Source organism: Gallinula chloropus, assembly GCF_964237585.1.
Source record: "Gallinula chloropus genome assembly, chromosome: 6".
Classification (NCBI taxonomy): domain Eukaryota; kingdom Metazoa; phylum Chordata; class Aves; order Gruiformes; family Rallidae; genus Gallinula; species Gallinula chloropus.
In genome coordinates this window covers 8,954,144-8,976,081 of record NC_140091.1, presented here as the reverse complement: position 1 = coordinate 8,976,081, position 21,938 = coordinate 8,954,144, and the positions used below count along the sequence as shown (strand labels likewise).

General features: G+C 43.9%; 1 protein-coding gene across 1 annotated transcript in view; it reads right to left on the bottom strand.

Annotated features, from left to right (window-relative positions):
- The window catches only part of TRABD2B (TraB domain containing 2B), a gene marked incomplete at its 3' end in the record, with an annotated part of 283,411 nt that overhangs the window by 92,592 nt on the left and 168,881 nt on the right, over positions 1-21,938 (bottom strand). Inside the window, exon 4 of the mRNA XM_084266502.1 lies at positions 20,814-20,988. Within this exon, the coding sequence (XP_084122628.1) occupies positions 20,814-20,988 (175 nt within the window). The remainder of the gene's footprint in view (positions 1-20,813; positions 20,989-21,938) is intronic.

Here is a 21,938-nt window from a genome sequence, read left to right as displayed (position 1 = left end):
TTTTATACACCTGCTTTATGCCTAGAGCACTGAAAGAAAGGGTAGCCAGGTCCTAATCTCAAAGAGGAGAAAATTAGGAATGACGCCATTTAATACATTTGAACAACTGTAGGATGCAGCTGGTAAAAGACATCAGAAACAAGCTGTCCACCTCTTTTACCAAGACATAAACATTCATTGCCCCAGCCAACCTTTATCCATGCTGCTCTGGCAAGAGCCCAGCTGCTTTCTACAAAGGCCACGGCAAAGGCACAGTTTAACTTTACATTCTCTGCCCTGCTGCCCATCTGTAGCATAGCTTGTTTATCTCCCAGTATATGTTTTGCTACAGCTGTAAACCTGACCTCAGCAAGAAGCATCTGAGCAGTGCTTGGATGGGGAATCATAGGCAGGCATGGCAAACAGCAGCCCCCTGGCTCGCATCCCAGCACTATTCCATTCAAGCAGCTCTGCTCTTTGGTGGCCACTTAGAGTTGTATTTTATTTACTTAGTGCTGCTAAACCTCATCTTTATTTGTTCATGTAAATTGCCTGAGTGGCCCTGGACTTGGAAGGGAAACATATTTTCTTCCCTAACAAAGAAACAGATGATCTCACTGGCAAACGAGACACATACGGCATTGTGTTTACTTTAGAGTAAGTTCGCTTACAAATCAAGCCACTTGACTTATCAAGCTTTCCCTCCCCCTTTTCTATTACAGGGAGATCTCCATCAATGAGAAGAGGATGTTCCTTCTTCACCTTGTGCCATTCCCATTCCTCTGCCCCTGGGGTTGTTGCCCTTGTTGCCAGGGCAGTGTTTTTAAGTAGGGTGCTAACAGGCCACACACTGAAGAGGTCTGATCCAACCATAATGTCCACTGAAATCAATAGGATTTGGTTCCTCCTAATGAAGGCATGAACTTACAAGACAGCCTGTCCCTTTGTGCTCAATGAAGATATAAAAGATTTCTAAAGCCAGGCTCACACTGAAATTCAGCCAGGTTTTCTAACCTCCTGTCTAAGGGCTCAGCTCTTTTGAAAACCCAGCCCTCTGGTTACCAAGTGCTTAAGACAGTCTGGCTCTTCAATCAAACAGAATTTAAGATTGTGGGTACTTGGACATCCAGCCCTTGGATATCTGCGTGTGCTGAATCCTAAGAAAAGCAATGGCATCCCACTAAATTTGCCATGATGGCTAAAGGGCAATAAGCTGCTATGCAATAATGCTTCTGGAATAGCTCTTCTTAGGGTGGCTTTATCCATCGCTGTCCTACCCTTGCAGCAATTACTCCAAAAACAAATCAAACACTCACAGAATCACAGAATCATAGGGGTTAGAAGGGACCTCGAGAGATCATCGGGTCCAACCCCACTGCCAAAGCAGCTCCCCAGCTCATATTGCACAGGTCGGCATCCAGATGGGTCATGAATGTCTCCAGAGAAAGAGACTCCACCACCCCCCTGGGCAGCCTGTCCCAGTGCTCTGTCACCCTCACTGTGTAAAAGTTCTTGTGCATGTTGGTGCAGAACTTCCTGTGCTCCAACTTGCAGCCATTGCCCCTTGTCCTGTCCCCACAGACCACTGAAAAGGGGCTGGCCATTTCCCTGTGTCCCATACTTAAGATATTTATAAACACTAATTAGGTCCCCCCTTAGTCTTCTCTTCTCAAGGCTGAACAGTCCCAGCTCACTGAGCCTCTCCTCATAGGGGAGATGCTCCAGGCCCTTAATCATCTTTGTAGCCCTTCTCTGGACTCTCTCCAGGAGATCCCTGTCTTTTTTTATACCAGGGAGCCCAGAACTGGACACAATACTCCAGGTGGAGCCTGACCAGGTCAGAGTAGAGGGGGAGGATCACCTCATTAGACCTGCTGGCCACACTCTTCCTGATGCCCCCCAAGATCCCATTGGCTCTTTTATCCACCAGGGCACACTGCTGGCTCATGGCCAACCTGTCATCAACCAGGAGCCCCAGGTCCTTCTCCACAGAGCTCCTTTCCAGCAGGTCATCCCCCAGCCTGTACTGATACAGACGGTTATTCCTCCCCAGGTGCAAGACTCTACAGTTGCTTTTGTTGAATTTCATTAGGTTTCTCCCTGCCCAGCTCTCCAGCCTGTCCAGGTCTCTCTGGATGGCAGCGCAGTGTTCCTGCGTGTCAGCCACCCCTCCCAGCTTTGTATCATTGGTACTTGCTGAGGATCGATGCTATTCCCTTATCAAGGTTGTCAATGAAGATATTAAATAGGACTGGACCCAACACTGAGCCCTGGGGAACACCGCTAGTCACAGGCCTCCACTCAATTCCTTGTGTTAACTCAGGAATCAGGTATGACATGAACTTCTATTTCCCATATCCCAAATGAACCTACCAACCTCCAGGCAAACAGCTATTTGCAAAGGAAAAAGTGGAAAGTCTCACTGCATAAAACGTTGGCCTTACCATTCTCCCTGTCCCCGAGAACTTTTACATTCCTACAAAAAGCCACCATGGATTGTCACTGGAGGGAAGGACCATTTTGTCACAAGATTTCCATCCAGCCCTTCCTGGGAGACTTGGCCCATTTCTGAATGATGGACAAGTGGCCACCCACGACTTCCCACCCCGTGGAAAGCTCATCCAGCCATTTAACTTCACAGCTTCTCCCAGCAGCTCTGTTCAGACAATCTTTGCAGTCCACATTATGTTTACACAAGGTAAATTTCCAAGTCCTTTTTCCTAAATTTTCTCTGTTGAATCCAGTATTCCTCTGACTAACAGTCAAACGACTGCGGATAAATCAACTGAATGACAGAGTGGAAGGAATGAAAGACTCATCACCACTTTCTGCATTAAACAGCTGATTTTTCCAAAATCCATGAGCACAGTTACTTAGGGAATTGTTTCAAAAATTATTCTCTGCATACATAAGACATGACCACAAACGCTCCTCTCCTAATTCATGACCTGTCGCTATGACACTCTGCATAACCTCTGTTCTTAGCTGTTATTAATTATGAGGACAGTTTTCAGCCTGGGGACTGCTGCCACGAGTGTTACCACAGCTATGAGCTAACACATTTGTAGACTCGTAGTTAAATGAATTGCACATGCTACCTGGTAGTGCCATTACAGCCCAAGACTTTTTACAGGGGGGGTTATTTTTTCTTTTTCTCCTTCTTTTCAAGAACAGACTTCCTGGCAATTGCAGACCTGTTGATAAATCCATGTGAAATCCGTTCCTGTGGTGGGGTGCAGAAAGGCAGCCACTTATAAAGGTTTGCACACTTGTGTACATGTTGTTATCTCTATCTATGTGACGTTTCACGTGTTTATCTGGGCTATCACAGGTATAACAGCATCTGTGATCCCACAGGAATCCCATATTTGTTTGCCAGGCAGCACCAGAAGCCTACTAGCAGAGGGGACAGGACCAACAGCTCCCCAAAGCACACAGCACAAACCAGCTCCCTGGAAGGTACTGAAAATATTTCTGTGCATCTAAACAAACCTTAAAGGCAAAATCTCCCTTTGCAGCTGCTGTTCTGCAGTGTTGGGGAACAACCCCTCTGCTCCCCAAATATCCTTCTGGCCAGCAGTGTTACAGGCCCTGCAATTCATCCCATTGTTGCACCACAGTAGTCAGCAGAAGATGAAAAGAGCAAAACTCCCTGCTCTTCTGCAGATGAGTTATTGCACCACCTCTGAGGCAGAGCTCGTAACGTTCCTGTTATACATCCGCCTCAGCTTAAGCCTGTTCCTGGGGTTATCTGCACGTTGGGTGGAGAAGCAGTGTGAAAACAGCTGAGAGGTGGCTGGGTGCGTGGGGGTGTAGGATGCCCTTCCACAGCATCGTGGCCAACTGTACTGTAAGCATGCACGAGCGCTGGTCAAAACTAATTAAAGCCAACAGCCAAGTCTTAACCGCAGCGTTCACCTACAAAATCAAGAGAGCGACCAACTGGGAAAACATTCTGCTGCACTATTTTGGTTACATGCTCCACAAATCCTGACTGATCTTCCACTCAGGGGAAAAAGGGGAAAAAAAATAGAAAGGGGTAAGAAATTCTTACGACATCTGAACTGAATATATAGCTATTGGCAGCTTTTGGTTTTGTGTTTCACCCTGAGCTTTCACTGGCAGGAGACAGCAAATTCACGAGCTTTTTCCGAGGAACCCAAGAGAGGAGGGAGTCTGCTTGACAGAGTTATATCTCTGGCGAGGAGCAGCGCTGATAATCACTTTCACTGGAGATGCTGTAAAGTGGCTCATAATTCATTCCTTTTGTACAATAAATGCAGGACAATTAAATCCAGCTCTCTTCAACACTATGCACAGAACTCCGGGACAATCCATCATTGCCTGCTTGTGCACAACAGTGCAGAATTAACCCCAAAGAAAGAGAAAAAGCACAAATGTGCTTGGGTATGCTCCCTGTCTCATCACATTTTCCCACAGTTACAGTGATCCAAGGCTGTAACCAGACTGCACTTCAAAACCCCTTCCCTTTTAAGACCCAAGTTTTATTTTCCTGTATTCATTTCCCTTTCTCTCCCAGCAGGAAGAGATTTTTCAACACAATTGTGGTTGTATTTTGTAAATACTAGACTGGTGCCCATGCCATATTGGATGAGTACCCAAACTCCTCTCTGCCGACCTCTTGGTGAGACTCGATCAACTACCTCCATTTCAGACAAATTTTGGCAAAGCCTCCACATTCCACTCTCTAGATCCAATGGAAGTAGGTGAAGAACCGAGAGCCTGCAAAATCCTGGACACTTAAGTTTAGAAGAAAACAGCATTAAAATACAAGTAAGGAGCAAGTTTGAGTTTATATCACAGCCTTTCCCTGAATGGGAACATTAACAGAAATTTCCTCCTCTTGCCAAAGCCACCTTGTTCCAAAGAGCAACATAACCACATGAACTTCTGCCTTCCATCAAATTCAAGGGAAAGTAGCCAAGGGGTTCAAGTGGTCCTACCAGAGGTGCCTAGAGTTTGGCCAGTCCATCTGATGGGAAACCACAAGTGGTTTTCTTCCCTTACTACACACTGCCACCAAATTTCAGAGTTTTCACCTCCCTCTTGTCTCACTTCCCAGCTTGTCATCACTGGCCTCCTGTGAAGCTGGCCAGAGCTCTTGGGTAGCCCCACACAAGGAAGCTCCAAATATTAACACTCAGTCTCATAAACAGTTCTTAGAGGAACTAAAAGACTTAACCAAAGTCAGTCTAAGGCAGTATTCCTTATCCAGGATAAGAGCCTGTCAGACCCTTAGATAACACTGCCAAAGGCAATGGTTTTCAAAAAGATCTCAAACCTGACCTTTAAGAGACATATTTTTTGCCAAATCCAAAGAAAAGAATATAAATTAATAGGGCCATGTAAGGCTTTGTGCCACACATCTGAAGCCAGGCTGACAGGGCTCCATAATTGGGGAACAAAAGGCAGTAATGGGAAGCTTGCAGTATTCCTGCTACAAGCATTTAAAAAAATAAAAAAAAAGGTTTATATGAAGATATTTCAGACTGTGACTTGTTTGCAAGCTGTCAGCTTTGTGCTATTCATCATTCTTGGGATGCAATTAGTCACCAGCATTATTTGGTTTCTTGATACATTGACTAAGATTAAAAACAAAGCCAAAAAGAATAACAAACGGGACAGCAACTTATGAGCAATAAAAGCACATTCCACCAGCCAATACCCTTGCATTCATTAGGACACTGATACAATAACAATAGCCTTCCTCCAAATTGACATAATCACACTCTTTTTATGGACAGGAAGCAGCAGAAATGTTTTTCAAGGTTATTTCTGACGCAAAAGCAATTCTTCCAAATGTGTTTCCATCCCTGACCTATAAAACAGGCTTACAGATCATGTGAGCAAGCTAGATTTGTTTAACTGAATATTCTACAAGAAGGAATGACTAATGACATGATTAAAACCATTTGGTGTCCTCAAGTTGTGCGCTATTCACACTGCATAAATATGACAACTTCATCTTAACCTTGTTTCCAGAGAACACGAGGCTTCCAGGATCGGGCTGTCCCTTTACACACGTGCTTTTGTTTTTATATCTCCCCCAAAATATTCTGAACCCACGGGCAAATTTCAAATCCATCAGAAAAGAGTAGCTGTCTCCAAGACAGTCCTTTCTTGTATGTTTTATGAAAACAGATGGCTGGAGAGGGACTCACTGACCTCTCCTGTGGAAAGCAAAGTTGCAGGGTGAGTCTTATTAGGGACATCAGAGACCCATAAAGATGATACGAATGCCCTAATTAACAGAAATGCCTCGGCCAGAGTTCAAACCTTACTGGACTGCTGGGAATTCAAGCAAGTGATCTCAAACCATTGGAAACCAAGGTCCATCAGTGTCACTGCTCATGGAAAGCATGAGTGTTTGAGGATCACAACTTAAAGCCCAAGCAGCACCAAGCGAACAGACCTTTAATTTAGGTAATTACCCCACCCAGGGGTCTTGCTTACTCTGGGCACATGCTGCATCCAACGCAACTAAGTCCTACCTGGGGATCCCTCTTGGGACTTATCCATGTCACGTGTGTCACCATCCTAACACGGTGCAGCCCTGGCTGAACTACATTAACAGTTCAGCCTTATCAGCAGTACACCAGCAGTCATTTCATGTAATTTATTAAGACCATGTTGGAAAATAACCTTTAAAAAAAAAATAAATTCAAGGACAAACTATGGGCTTTCTGGCAGGGGGAAAAGCGGGTTCCTCTAGCCGTCATCAGCAGCCTTCAGCAAAACTCAACATACACTAGTAAAAGCTGCTCTTTCCTTATTCAACTTTTAAGTATTTTATGTTCCAGCACTTTCTCTCCTGGGGTCACAGACAATACTAAGTGAGTTTTAAAAACCAAAATTGTTACTTGTGGCCCATGCCTTGAAGCTCTGAGTTAAGCACTTGCTATTAGGGTCCACAGAAGAACAGGATGAAGCTCCAGGAGGTCAGATTGATCAATCTAATAGCCTCAAAACTCTTAAGACCAGAAGATACCATCCCCTAAGGATTTTTTTTAACTGATTGAAAGAGTCTTTTAAACATTTCTAACCATCTAAAATATTATTTCTTTCTCTCCTTTTACAAAAAAGCTAGGTAGGAGTAAGGATATTAGTCCTAGATTCTACTAAAATATCAAGGGGAATTTTACCAAACATCAGTCTCCTCAAGCTGCGTGTATTTATTTAAAACATTTTGGTTAACAGCAGACTGAGGGGGCAACTTTCAGGCTAGAAGTTTTGCAAATATTTTAAGTAGAGTTTTAATTGACCCAGTTTGACATTAAAAGCACTTCTTAGACTCTTGATATTGTTAGCCATTTAAGATAAGTGGCAATAAATACAGATTAATTGTAACACATGAAATGAAACCTTCGAGCTGCGGTGGGCTGGTGAAAAGGCCCTTTGTGTGCTGGGGAGGTGGAAGATCGTGTGTTAGGGTTAGGCTAACAGAATACCCCGTCAAGCTCAGTGAGGTTTTTGGTAGCTCACGCTGTGACCAACTGCAAAGACAACAAACTTTGGGCAAAGGCAAGCGGGGTGATTGGCAGGTATTAAGGAAAACAAAGACGCTAGGAGGAAGGGCTCCCCTTTGACGGGAACGCGGCGCAGAACAGAAGTTAAAGGCAAGCCAACAGTAGAGCTTTTATTGTGTGGGAGATGATTGAACTGGGAATGTAAATTCAGGAAGGCTATTTCCAAGATACTAGTGTTTCAGGGAGATGCCAAATAAATACTACAGGCTCAGCGAGTGGCCCCACAGAGGAGACTGGTGAGTTCCTCCATAATACTAAAAAAACCCCAAACAACAAAACACTCCCCATGCCACCAAAGATAATACCTCACCCACACACCTTCCCATTTTTCCTCAAGTCTTGCATACAAAAAGACAGGTTATATCAGAAAGTGGTTTTCAAAGGGTCTCTAGGCCCGAAGCACTCCTCACTGAGAGCACGTACACATTGGGCCTCGTTGCTGCTTTAAGAGAACAGTAAAAGTCAGACACATGGTATGTCAAAACCTTTTTTCATTGTTTCTGTTGGCCTTTTTCGTTGCCTGCTTGCTCCTTCCCTTGCAATAGCCATCCTCAGTGAACCAAAACAAGAGCCTGCTCTCCTGCCAGTGCCTCTCTTTCCTTCATGCAGCTCCAGGCCAACCAGGTTTGTGAATGACCGCCCTTGCTCTGAAGTGGCTTTCCCTCCCTACAGCCAAGAGGTGAGGAAAGATGGAAACGTTCTGCACTTCTGCACGCCTGGATCCATCCCATCTGTGCAGTCACAAAGATGGGCAGATTGCTCTGAGCACTGGGGCTCATGGGGGGAACTGAACAGCAAACAAAACGGTTGGCTGACCTTGGGCTTCAACAGTATCCAAGAGCTGGGCGCTACTAGAGGAGGGTTACAGCTCTCCTTCTCCCTCAACAAGGAGATCTGGAACTGGACAAGTTTTCCAGAGCTAGTGGCAGACAATTTTCTTTTCCCCTAATGTCCACAACAAGGTGCTCTCCAAGGCATGATGGAAAGCACTCCATCAGTCTCCTGCTTGCATTTTTTTCAGCAGGACTAACAAGGCTCTTCCATTGGCAGCAATGCAAAACATTGCTCAGGGAACTTGGTCCACCAAGCAGTTTGTTCAAGGTCAGGTAGAGGTAAGGACAAAACACCCAGAATTCTTGACTCCTTCTCTCAGGGTTCAATTAATCCCACTCATCTGAAAGTCAGGCATCTGTTGGAGGTCAGTTTGCTTGGTTTCCTCTGTAGTCAGTGGAAAGATGTCTCCAGAGGGCAATTCATTCCATCTTAAAATATGAATCTGAGATAAGTGGGAGGATTTACTCTCTGGGGGTTTGAAAGGAACCTTATGATCTTACACAAGAAGATGTACTGAACTTTCAGACACCTACAGTTCAAGAGGGAGAATCCCTCCCCAACAGTTATCACTATTACCACAATACTAGAGAGAGAATTTTCAATCTCAAGGCAAAAAAAATGATAAAAATTAAGAATTAACTCTAGCTTGGCTTTTCTGATCCCCATCTGTATTTTGCTCTGGAAAGGTTTCAAGTCCTGTCCTCAACACAGTGTTTTCTAAGCATCATCTCCAACTGCTAAGTGACAAGCATCCCCTTGTCTGAAAAGCTAACTTTGCAAACCAAATTTCCTCAGGTCATGCTTTATTCCTTCGTTTCTTGATACTGGTCCCAACTGCCAATGAGCCCTCTCTGCTCTCAAGGGAATGACCTTCACTCCAGGGAAAGTGTTCCTGAACTCTGCACACAGGAATGCTGCCCCAGGCTGCTTTCTGGACTCCAAAGAGTTTCTGAAGCTGTTTTCACCCTTTGGCTACTTAAGAACATTTTTGGGCATGGTTGATGGCACACTTGGCCAATTAGCAGTAGCGAGCTTGCACAGTTTGACTGCCCAGAACTCATTAGGTTTATGGAAGGTCCTGGAGCCATGCCTCAGTCACATTTACAAACCTGCTCCCTGATACCACTCTGCCCTCATTAGAGGGCAGCCCAGAGGTAACACGTGGCTCCTGAAATACTCTTCATAATACCTATTAGCCCTAAACATCATTGTTCTGTTCAAGCCATGCCATGACCAATATATGGACTACACACCACATCCTCCTGCATGCAGAGGAACCAATAAAGCGCAGCTGCCTATGGAGATGTGTCTCACCTCCTTCTCCCACAGAGATTTCCTGAGATCTAACAAAAGCTGAGCTCATGCTGTGCTCTTCTGGTGGATGAGCACTATGAATTTCTTTTTCCTTCTATGCAATCAGTGTTTTCATAAAGCATGCAAGAGTTTATTATCTTGGACACTCTAGCCACCTGTCAGGTTTGGTTATGATCAGCCAACAGATGAAAAGTTTATGAAGGGGGAAAAAAGACATTCACACGCACCTATATATACACACACATGCATACTCACAAACACCCTGATTGCTTAAGCCTCATTTCCTTAGGAAACCAGATTAAAAATAGCATTGATGTCAATAATGAAGGCTTTATTTCTTTGGCAGATTTCTGTTCCTTTTAAACCAATCCTCCCAGTGAGAGGTACTGCAAAAATCTCAACTGGAACCAGACCAGATCGCTAAGTGATAAGAACCTCACAGCAGTTTCACTGTACCTCAAACACCTCAAGGAAAAATGCAAAGTGAATGTGGATTCTGTATAAATACTGAAAACTGGTGCTGAATTTCATACTGAGTTAACCCAGCGGTGGCATCTGATTTTTCTCTCCAATTACCTTCAGTGTGTAAATACAACTTTTAAAAGTTTGCAAACCTCAGTATTTAAGGTATTTCCCATAATAAAGTCAGGAAAAATACTGAAAACATTCATGCTATTTATTTTAGATAAAAGTCACACGGGTTTTAGTCCTGCAACATTATTCCAGGAAAATAATGGATAATTCACTTTTCTACCAGGGATGGATCCAAAGCTGAACTCCAACAAAACGTTGTGTTGTATAAAAGGTGCTTGTAAGTTCTCTGGCAGAATAATTTTCAGTTGATGAGTAACAGTTTATCTAAATCAAAGCATTTAGTAGGTCTCACTGAACATCTCTTTAAAAACAGAAGCTTCATAACAGATTCATCTGCCTCCTCTTTCCCACTGCCTGCCTGGAAGATGATAGGAATAAAAACCTCTTAGTTCTGAAATCATATTTTGCCACGTTTCAGTTCAGAACTCTGTAGCACAACAGTCTACCAAGAACTAGACCTCTGAGGCTACCTCTGGGAGCTTTTATCACAAGCAGCACTCTAGCACCAGCATACTAGTGTTCTCCATTTTTGCTAAGAATCACCATATTTACAACTTTTGTTACTTATCTTTTGGAAAAACAATTTGAAACAGCAATGTTCTCCATGGATAGGAGTTGCTTCTCACTCCCCATCCATCAAGTCCAGACTCAGAGTTTCATTCGGTCTATTGCACAGAGCAGGAAGGGAGCAGAGACTGGAGCACGAACCTAAACTTTTTCCAGTTTCAGATGGCAGCGCAGCTATTGGACTTGGGCTTAAGCCCAGTTTTAGTTGCCACCAGAGCAATTTTGTCCAACAGACATCTGCTGCTTTCTACGAACCTCTAAAATGGTTCAACAGTGGCAGAGTTTGTGTTTCGAATGTCTGCAAGAGGTGAATAACTGAAGTTTATGACATCTCTTCTTGCTGGCTAGAGCTCTAATTATTTCCCTTCTGCCTCTCTAAGTAATTCTATCTTAAATTTACATTTTTGATATTTAAATATTTTTTTGGGCACAAGTATATTATGCACACACTTGCTTTTCCTTGACAAATTTCTTCTGATTTACCAGAGAAAACAACAATAGGAGTGGGATTTAATAGGTTTATGAAGAGGGTATTGAGGTTTCCCAGCAATGTGGAAGTAGCAGCCCAGATTAAAGAACTGGAATGACAAATAAATGTTGTCTCATCCAGGTGCACGCACCAGTCACCCTGATGTCAGTTGCAGAGCCACCGTTAATTCAGTGAGAATAGGATTCTATGCCAAATCCATAAATCCTTTCTCAGCAAGTTTGCTCTGATGGTATTCCTGGCATAACCACAACCAAGAAAACCTGGAACTCTCACAAGAATGCCCAGTTTAATGAGATTTCCAGTCCCAGTTTCCACACCAGTAAAAATCCTGAAGAAATCCACATAATTTACAGCCAGGCTTTTTAAGGCTTTCAGCTTCACATCTACTTTTGCAAAACAACTAGCTTCAGCCAGCAGTCATGCCCTGTCTTTCCAATCCACAGAGAAGATCCCTGGTTCTTCTCCATACAACTTGCAACTTGGCCCTAAAACTGGTCAGAAATTGCTTGGAGTCCTACAGGTACAGCATGAGCAGTACAAACCGGTTCCTCACTCTACCAAGCTCCCTTCCCTGCTCTAATAGCCCAAGGCTCTGCCAGGGAGGCTGCTGCAGATAGAGCTATTGTGGTCCAGAATGCCTTGGGACATCCTTGCTCCTCCACTGGAGGAAAACACCCAGGCAAGGGGGGCAGCAGAAAGGAACATGAACCCCTGTCAACCCCATCAACCTGCATTAACGTGAAACACCACTGAAGGATCTGTGCAGCGTATGGGGCTAAGCAAAGAGAGTAGCCAGACTTCCTTTTCCTCTGGGACCAGGACAGATGGCAGGGGGACTGGAAGTAAGCTTGGGTGTGGAGACATTGTAACCACTGTGGGTAGCACAGGAAGGTATCCCTGCTGAGACAAGATCCTTGGGCTCTTTGCAATCTGTATCCCGTTTGCCTTTTCACACTAACATCCCACAGAAACCTCAGTGTTAGAGGAACATTGCCAGTCGTGGGGTTCTCCACGTTGTCCTTTTAATGTCTTCCCAACAGCACTATTAAAGCTGGTTGGGAATTTTCTGATGAGACAGTTTTTGGATAGAAAGTGATGAATTGCCTGGCATCCATATATTGGTTTCAACACCCTCGTTATGAAATCTGCAGTTACTTGGGACCTCTGCCACGTCTCCTGAGAGCTTGCAGGGTGGCCTGTGGATCCACAGTAAGTTCTCCCCTGCATGGGGAGGGGGTGTGAAAGAGTATTTCATCCCATGTTTAAGCCCATTCCTATTCAGCAGAGTGCTTAAGCCCGGGTGTAAATCTCTCACAATTCTTTGCAGTTCTGAAAAGAGAACTTTTCCTGAATTATGTCTACGTTTTTACATCTCAAATGTTGAAGAGAAATACAGCAAGGCCATAGCCAAAAATCCCTTTATTATAGGACAGGAGGGGCCAATATAGTTTTCTTTTCTTTGAGAGCAGGCAGGCAGAATTAGACTTCTACAGTAGAACTTGGCACGGGCATAATAATAAATACGATATGAAAATGTCAGGGACCCAGGGGAGCTGACATTAATGTATGCATTTCTTTAAACCAAAACCCTACTGTGTACAGGCAACTTTCCCCATTCATCACAGGAAGAATTACACTAGAGATGGTAAACGTATACATTGTGGTTTGCAAGGCCCATTTTATTTGCTTTTAACATTTACTCAAACACTCGTAGCTCCGATCTGGGGCTGTACCCTGCCGGGGTGGAGCAGCGATGAAAGCAAAGGCAAGAAGTGGCTGGGCAGGACTCCCTGCTGAACACCACGAGTTCTCCACCAGACCTGAGGGATTCCAGCACTTGTCCAGCTTCCCTCTACAGTTTAGGTGGTGACACACCAGGAGAAAAAGCCAAGTGCAAGGCCAGTGACATCAATCTGCTCTTTTACTTGATACATCACTTGCCTTCCCCAGTTGGTACAGGTGAGGGCAGGCTCAGGATACCCCCCAATTGCATACAGCATACTGTGTTTCTACAATTAATATCTTGTTATACAACAGGAGGTTTTCTTAAATCAGAGCTACAGGAGCTGGTCTTCAGAATGGTCCTTCCCTTAGGCAGGCTTATTTTGGGCCCTGTAACTCAGGAGCTCTCTCTTTGCAGATCTGAGCTTCAGGTGAAAAGCAAGTACTCTGAGGCTTCCAAACCTCTGTATGATACAAGATCGATGTACATTAAAAGTGTTCCCTGATTATTTTTTTTATTTTAAAGGGCTACAGGCTGGATTTGCACTTGGAACAAGCTTTTCCCCTGTGGAGCATCTCCTGATGTACAACCGAGTGTCTGAAAAGAGAATCAGGCGTTGCCTGTTTAATGCAGACTTTTAAATGAATCCATTCCACAGCCTTGGTCAAAATTAGCATTCAAGGGTATTTTTAAAAGCAAAGTGATACTTTCCCTTAAAAACTAATAGTAAAACAAGCCTACACACAAAAACAGGCCAACCTCACTATAAGCATCTGGATGCCCAAATAAACACGAGCAGAGGGAATTCTAGCATCTGCAAACTGTTAATTCACCCTTTTCTTCTCTTTTGTAGGCTGGCCAAGTTCAATCTCCCGGTCGCCAACTTCTTGCTCCACTGAGACAACCCGCTGATGAACTGTGCTGGTGATGTCAGTAGCACCACTAATCAGCATTGGACCAGGACGCCTGACCTGGGGGATAAAGACTCTTTATATTCTTATATTCCAGCCTGCAAGCACTTTCTTTTTTCTGCCTCCCCCCCCCCTCTTATTCTTTTATGTTCTACAGAGGATTCAAGACAAATAATGGAAATGGGAAAAAGCCACACAGTTCTGGAAGATGGAGAACAAGACTTCCAACACCAATCAGTGACACCCACTGTTGTTCTGCTGGAAACCTCATGCCCCATTAGCTGGAAACATCACATCAGCTGGGAGTGCAAAACAGCTATTTGCATATTCAACACCTGTAAATCCGGAGTCCTCAGCGTGCAGTTGGAAGGCGGCCTCAAGGCATTTCCCTTTTCAAAAGAACACTTTCAAGTAACATATGTGAACCTGAGTGCCAGATCTGGTGGCAGGTGCTAATGGCTTTCACAAAGGCTCTCTGGATTTTAATTACTTGCGTTTAAGCTGCACATAGTATCCATCATTTCCTTTCCTTCCCCAAACTATTGAGCAGAAATATGGTTTCCAGTAAGAAAAGTTATCACACCTCCCCCCATCTTTCCTCCCACTCAAATTCAAAAGCAGTCATCTTTCATCCCAGTTGCAGTCACCTTTTTAGCCATGGACAGAGTTTGTTCAAGACAGCTACATCTGAGTACTTCAGGTTTTTCTGCACTTCAGTTTCTGGACAAAAATAAGCACATCCCAGCAGTGACCAAGACCACAAAAGACCTGAGTCACCTTGGAGATGCCTGCCACTCCCTACTGCCCCAGAAGGTAAAGGCTGAGACCATTCCTCTCTTTGGTGTCTCCAAAGTATCTAAACTGACATGTTGAAATTCTCCTTGGAAATCCTTCGTAGAGAGAGCAAAAGGGAAGCGCTGGAGTTGAAGACTAGAAAAAGGAGATTTTATATTCTTGCTGCACTGTCATACCAACCCCATCCTACAGAAAAGTTGCACAATTCTCTCCCTTCCACAAGGCTTGCAGGCTCCTCCAACACCCCCTACCCCCAAGTGCCATAATGAAGAGCAAGATAACAATTACAAAAGACTTTGGAAACAGCATGTAACATTATCGTTAACAGTCCAATTTACGATGATCAGAACCATTTCTGATGATGCTGCCAGCCCGATGCTGGCTGAGAAAACTGCAGGATGGAGCAGAAATCCACCTGTTTTGAGCACTGGAATGATGAAAAACTACTTGTGCCATTCCTGCCTGCCTCCAGGATGAATTCCTCTTTCATGGCAGCACACAGACATCTACAACAGAGCCTGGGTCTTTTTTCTTGCATAGCATCTCAGAAAATTAAAACTAATCCATCCACAACTAAGTGCCTAGATCATCTCTGACCTCCTAGATATGGGTGGTTGCCTGGACCTAGTGGGGTCCCAGGGAAAACACATCCTTTCCTCCACCACATGACTTCAGGACAGAGTTTGATTCTCCTCCTGCCCTGTGAGTTGCTATGCTACTTGCATTTCAGTTTCCTCTCAGTACCAGAAGAATATTCTCTGTGAGATATATTTATTTTTTTTTAATAACCAAACACACTGCCTTAAAGCCTACTGATTTGGCTGCTAATAAACATTGTGAACTGGAGCAGCATCCGAATTTCTGAAGCAGTAAATCCAGCTCTCAGTTACAAAACTGACAGCTCTCATAAGAGAGGGAAAGAAAGAAATGCAAGTAAGTAAAACATCCTAAGGAAATTATCGTTCAAATTAACTGCAGACATAAATTTATCCATCTGTTATCATAAGTGTTACTTGAAAATTATTTGCCCATAAAAATGAAATAAACCAGAGTGATTTTTTTCTTAAACACTGACTTCATGTGTATAGTCTTAGTTGCCAAAATATTAACTCTTTTTAACGGCCCGTGTGCTCTTGGCTGTATCTCTCTCTTGACTGTAAATGGACCTTCATAAATTGCCTGTACACATAGAAGGTCTAAGGCACTTCACAGTTATTACAGATCAACATTTCCCAGCAAGCCAGGATGCACTGTGAAAACACAAAAGCCCAAGCAAACCCCCAAATTTTAATTGGAAGTACTCTATTTAGCCACTTTCATTCAGTCAGAGGGAAAGATTACTGTGCCTGTTACCTGAAAAATATCGTTTCACTGCACAAACAATAAATGCTGTTTCATTACTGGGGTGCAGTTACTGTGAATATCAGTACGGTGAGGTTTGCACATTAAGTCTGAATACGGTAAACCCTGGCAGGAAAAGAATGAAGTGTACAGAACTGGGTATAGAGCTCAGTCCCATTTTATCCAAAGACTGTATTTTTCTTGGAGAGGAGAAAGAAATTAGAGTAGAAAGAATAAATGCTTATTTTCACTTCTATGTGTTTTAAAAAGTAATAAATTAGAAGTCTGAACTGGCCCAACGCATTTAAATTGTGAGCAATGCTCACAATGAGCAATAGAAGGCAGGGAAGGGGGGAGGTCTATTGAAAAAGCATACTTTTAATTTTTTAAAAACAGCAGGAAACTGAAGAGCTCCATTTAGAATTGTTTAAGTTTTCTTTGTTTTAATACTTTTGACTGGAAGAACAACAACAACAAAAGTTTTCAACAGCATAAAGATGCTTTGGGGATCTAGAAATCGTTTTATCTCAGTCTGTTTGGTTAATCAGATGCCTGCCCAGTAACCCACCCTCCATCCCCAGGACCCATTCGATGTCTTACAGCCTCACACTCTGTTACAGACCAGGCTGAACCACCTCTCCCACAACGCAGAGCGAGGTCTGTGTGGCTCAGCTCCCAGTGACACACAGCACAACTGCTGCACTGGGAATCCCGGTGGGCAGAGGAGCAGGACAACACCCAAACACCTGCGGGTTTGACCCAAAACCTGCAAGAAGTACACTTGCTTTTTCAGATGCAAACAAAGAGCTTCCCCAAATATCCAGGTTTCTACTAAATAGCTGATCAGCTGGAAGATTTTTACCAGTTTCATTTAAAAGCAAGGGTGAATTAGGTAGAAATTCTACACACATAGTATCCAGTAACCACACCACAAACCCAGAGAGTACAGGCAAATAAATTAATTACCTGTTCTATTCCAAGCAGCCCAACCACCACAGCTTCCCTGGGAGATGAGCATTCTCCAGCAAGGCAGCAGTACTTATCCCTGCTGTACCCGAGTGTCTCTGCACCAATCCCCACACAATTTATTTCCTGCATTTTACCTCACAATTGATCCTTTTCCATCCAGAATTACTGGGGATGTTTCCTGACTTGCCAGAGCTGGTGTGCCAAGGATATATGTCTTACCTCACATCAAGGTTATTTGTGAGAGGAGTCACCGTGTCTCTGACCATCTGCACTCCCCTCCAGCCATATGCTCATCCAGCCAGGTGGGATTCAGCTTGCTCTGCATAAGTTGTGTTTTTTCTGATCCTAAAGGAACTTTGTAGGGTTTTTTATCATGGGGATGCTCCACCAGAGCGGATTCCTTCCAGTCCTAATCCATGACACTTACTGACCACACTTCCTGCTCACAGAGCCTGGCATCCTCCAGCTCCAACCACAACCTCAGTAGTGCTAGCTCCTGCACCACAAGGCAGCCAGAGCATCATCATCTTGTTTTACAGCTGAAGCCAACAATGGCTTTCATCCTGTAAACCAGGGCTTTTGGTCACTGTGTCCCCTATGTCTGGTTTTGGGGTAGGGTTTTCTTCATTTTCTTTTGGGTTTGCTCTAAACAACAATACATACTTTTGGAGGAGTCTATAAAATGTCTTGTTGCTACAGTCACTGAGAAGCATATGCTGAACCAAACCAGACTGTTGCTTGCAAAGACATCTGCAACTTGTCCCACGGCACAGTCAAGCTCATTATACTAATTCAGTGTTAGACAATACTGAACTACCCAACCATGGCACTGGCATCTTAAATCAAGCTGAGGATGGTGCCCCAACAGAGCTTCGACTGCTGTGGGCAAAAGCCAGTTAAACCTAACTGCTGCAGTTTCTGTAAGGTGTGTCTCCTCATGGTGAGGCCACCAGAGGAACCAGGCAAGGCTTTGCCTTGGGAGGGCTGTTTTCAGGATGGAAGACCCTTCGCTCCAGTTATAACTGAGTTATGAGCCCAATGAATCATTGTCAGGGCCTGGGACTCCCCTCATACAGCAGCCCAGGTCTGTAACTTTGTGTTTGGTGAAGCTTTTCCAGGGTGCTTTGCCCATAACAGGCTTATTTTCTTATTTAGAAAAATACTTATTTTCCTCATGTTACTTGCCAGCACATTTTTATCCCGTTCTGCCCTTCCCAGAAGCTATGACATTAGGAAATGGTTTCCAAATTTCGTAATCTATATATATAATTAAATTGTTATTCATTCGTTAGTTCAAATATCCTCAAAATAAATGGCATAATATAGAGATCATGCTTAGCAAAAGAACAATACTTGGAGTATACTATCCAGAATATTTTTTTCCAAATTATTTCCCCTCCATCATGCAAGTCTTAAATATTCAGGGTCTTAAACAAAATGATCTTTGAACTGTTCTGAGAGCTAATGTACTCCTGCAGACTCTATCATGCTCATCCTAATTTAAAAGGTGCATTCCTAAAATTTTGCACTTCAGAATCTATGGGAATATGCAAAAGCCTCAGTTTTCACCAAAAACACCCTCAGTTTCAGAAAAAGCAAACCCAAACCCTCAAGGTTTTAGAAAACAATTTGAATTCCTGACCCAAAAACATACCAAGGGAGTCCCTTAAATTTCGAGAAAGAGATATAAGAATGCAAAAACACAAAATGCATCAACAAAGCCATTCTTATAATTCAGTGTGTGAAAAAACCCACCCCACAAACCAACAAAAACCTTTAGGAGAAAAGCTGCATATAAAAGAAGCATAAGAGAAACAGAATTTGCTTGTGCTTCAGCCACATGAAAGTTCTGGCATTGAAAAATTATTAATTTTTTCAGTACTTACTGCACAAAGAAAAAAAAAACACCCTGGAGAGGAGAGGAGGAATTAATTATACTTAAAGTGGGGACGGCCTGCAGGGATGGCACTTCAGTGAAAAGGGCCAAAGGGGGGCTGGAACAGAGCACCCAAACCAAAATGCTGCCTCCATGTGTCCCGCATCCCCAGTTTTCAATAAATCCCGCTTCACGCGTCTGCTCTGTCTTGTGACAGTTGGTGCTGGGAACAAGAAAGAACCCAGAGACAGAGTCTGTTCCCAGCATCACCAAGAAATGGCAAGTAAAGAGCAAATCCCATTTTATCCTTCATGAGCCAACTTCCTCAAGTGATGTTGCCCCAGAGTTTCAGGGAGACGCTCTCAGGGATGGAGAGCAAAAGTTCAAACCTCCCACAACTTAGACACAGCTTTCTATAGGAAGCAACGTGCAATTAGTACACATTTGTTTATTTTCATCTCTGTTATTAGCACATAGAACAGCTACAGTGGCCCTGATCCAGGGCCCATCCAGTCCAAGATCCTATCTCAAGCCATGGTCTCTAATAGATGCCCAGGAAAAGCATGCACAGAGCAGGGCAAGAGGACAATTACGCCCAGTTTATCCTCCCAGTTCCAGCATATAGTGGTTAAGGGTATTTCAAAACTGGAGACAACACCAAAATCATCATGTTCAATAATCTCTGGTAAACCCCACTACGGGTTAGACAAGCTGTTCTTTGTGAATCCCTGTCCAATTATGAACCTCCATGATATATTTTCCTACTGTAAAAACAGTTCAGCAAAACTCCTTGGACAGAAACATCAGGCAAACTTGAGATTAAATAAGCTTGGGAAAATGCAGTCTGGATACACTCAAAAAATAAATACATCAAAATACATGTATCTCTGTTAAACCCCACAGTCCTTAATCAAAATTCCCACTGAAGTGAGTAGCAAAAGGCGAGTTGTTGCCAAAGTTCATAGAGAGAGCCATGGGATGAGAAGCAAAGTTCTGTCAAAAATGAGAAATTGTCAAGTGGAGGGAGCAGGAGGAGCGGATCGCTTCTCAGCAGAACAATCTCAGGCTGCCTTGAAGTTGAGGGAGCCTGAAGAGCTGCTTAAGCCAGTGCTCAAGATTCTGCTGAACCAGGGCCCAAACAGTTATAATTTATACTCTTATCACACAGAAATGTGAATTCCATTAGAAAAGAAAAAAAAATTAAAAAGAGAGAGAAAGGACAGTAGCACATACTGTCACAGGCTCACAGAGGTACAACAGACATCTTTGTTCTGCAAACTCCATGGAGAGAACTTAAACAGGCAGAGGGACGCATTACAATTTTACTTAGCAATGTAAAACTGGCATTGAGCTACACACTTAACTGATGCTCTTGTGCAAGGTCCAAAACCAGCCAGTCTACACAGACACACCACCAAAGCAGCAGCCCCAAAGGTTTCAAACCCCAGGCCAGTGCTCAAACCACAACAAGTTCTACGACCCCAGAGCCACTGCATGCAAATTCAAAGGCACTTCAACCATCTCCTGTCCTGCAGCCACAGACACAACCACAGTGTGAACACAGCCTGCGAAGCCCACAGGCTGGGCTAGGAACAAACACATCGATGTGAAAAGCATTAACAGCTTTACCTTTCTGCAGTCAGATGGAAAACAAGGAGTACAGCCTGTCCACAGCCCCACTGGACCCACACCCCTCTCCTACACTAACTCACTGCACCTCAGAAGCAAGCTTAGACAAATGAAAACCTTTCTACTTCAAAAGTAAGTCCCCGCAGAAATCTGTCTGTAGCACCAGCAACAAAACCCTGAAGCACTCAAACTGCTTTACTTTCAATCACAATAATTGAGTGAACCAGAAAAATCCACACTGTACCTGCTCCAAAGGCAAAGAAGAAGCTCTTGTCTGTGTTCTCCCTTAAAAGCGCCATCACTCTCTTCCCCATCCTCTCATTCCTCTTGTAGATGAGCTCCTGTCTGAAGTAGCTGTCTATCTCCTGCGCCGTCACCTGCTCGTGGGGCGGGAGTGTGGTGTTGATGAAGTTAGGCACCTGAAAGAGAGAAAGAGAAGCTGGAGTGCAGGTGGCAGTAGTTAAGCAATCCCCCCCACACACTGTGTGGTCACCTCTAGGCTTATTTAAGACACCTGAGCATCACTGGCATGCAAACAAACCACCACCCTAACCACTATCCTGGAGGGTGAGGGGCTGTTGTGAGCCCTATAAAGCAAAACCAAATCATCAGCCAACTCACTTTGTTTTCATTCCCATCTAAAACTAGTGTTTTCCTAAACGAAACAAGTGATTTTTTTTGCTGTTCCTTCAGCATAATGTGATTCTAGGAGTTAGTAAACCCCTTATTCTCTGCTTGCTCAGCACAGTTCCTTGGTTATTTAATGCCAGGCTAAGTCTAGTCATCTGCTCTCAGCTGAGATCACTCTGAGCTTGAGTAAGGAGTGCAAGAGCTGGCTTGTACACACTCCTTTTTAATAACCTAAATGGCTACCAAAGTAGGAACTGTTACCAAATCCAGCCATAGGAAGATATAAACAAGGTAACCCCCTCATGTTTCCTGTGGCTTCCGATGTTATTAGATCCCACTATAGAAGACCAGGCATTGCGACACACAAATCCTTGGAATATTCCTGATATTTCTGGGGGAAGGAAGGGAATTCCACAAGACCTGCTCCTTCAGTCCCTGTTTATGTAAGGAGAGATATTCATAGGTACAGAAGCAAGGTGGAAACCATGAGGACTGTTCCGGTTAGGGCAGCAGAACCAGCAATGAGCTATGAAGGACAGATAAGGCAGAAGTCTCTGTTTATTTAAAGACAGGCAACTTCTTTTGATATGGTGAGGGTCCAAGGTCTACCATGAGAGTTCGGGAGCTGAGGGGACCTGCTGTGGGAAGCACTGATGACAGGCAGTGTTTGTTGCCTGTTCACAGGACCTTAACAGGACCCAGGCACCTTCCCACAGCTTTCTGTGCCTTGCCACTGGAA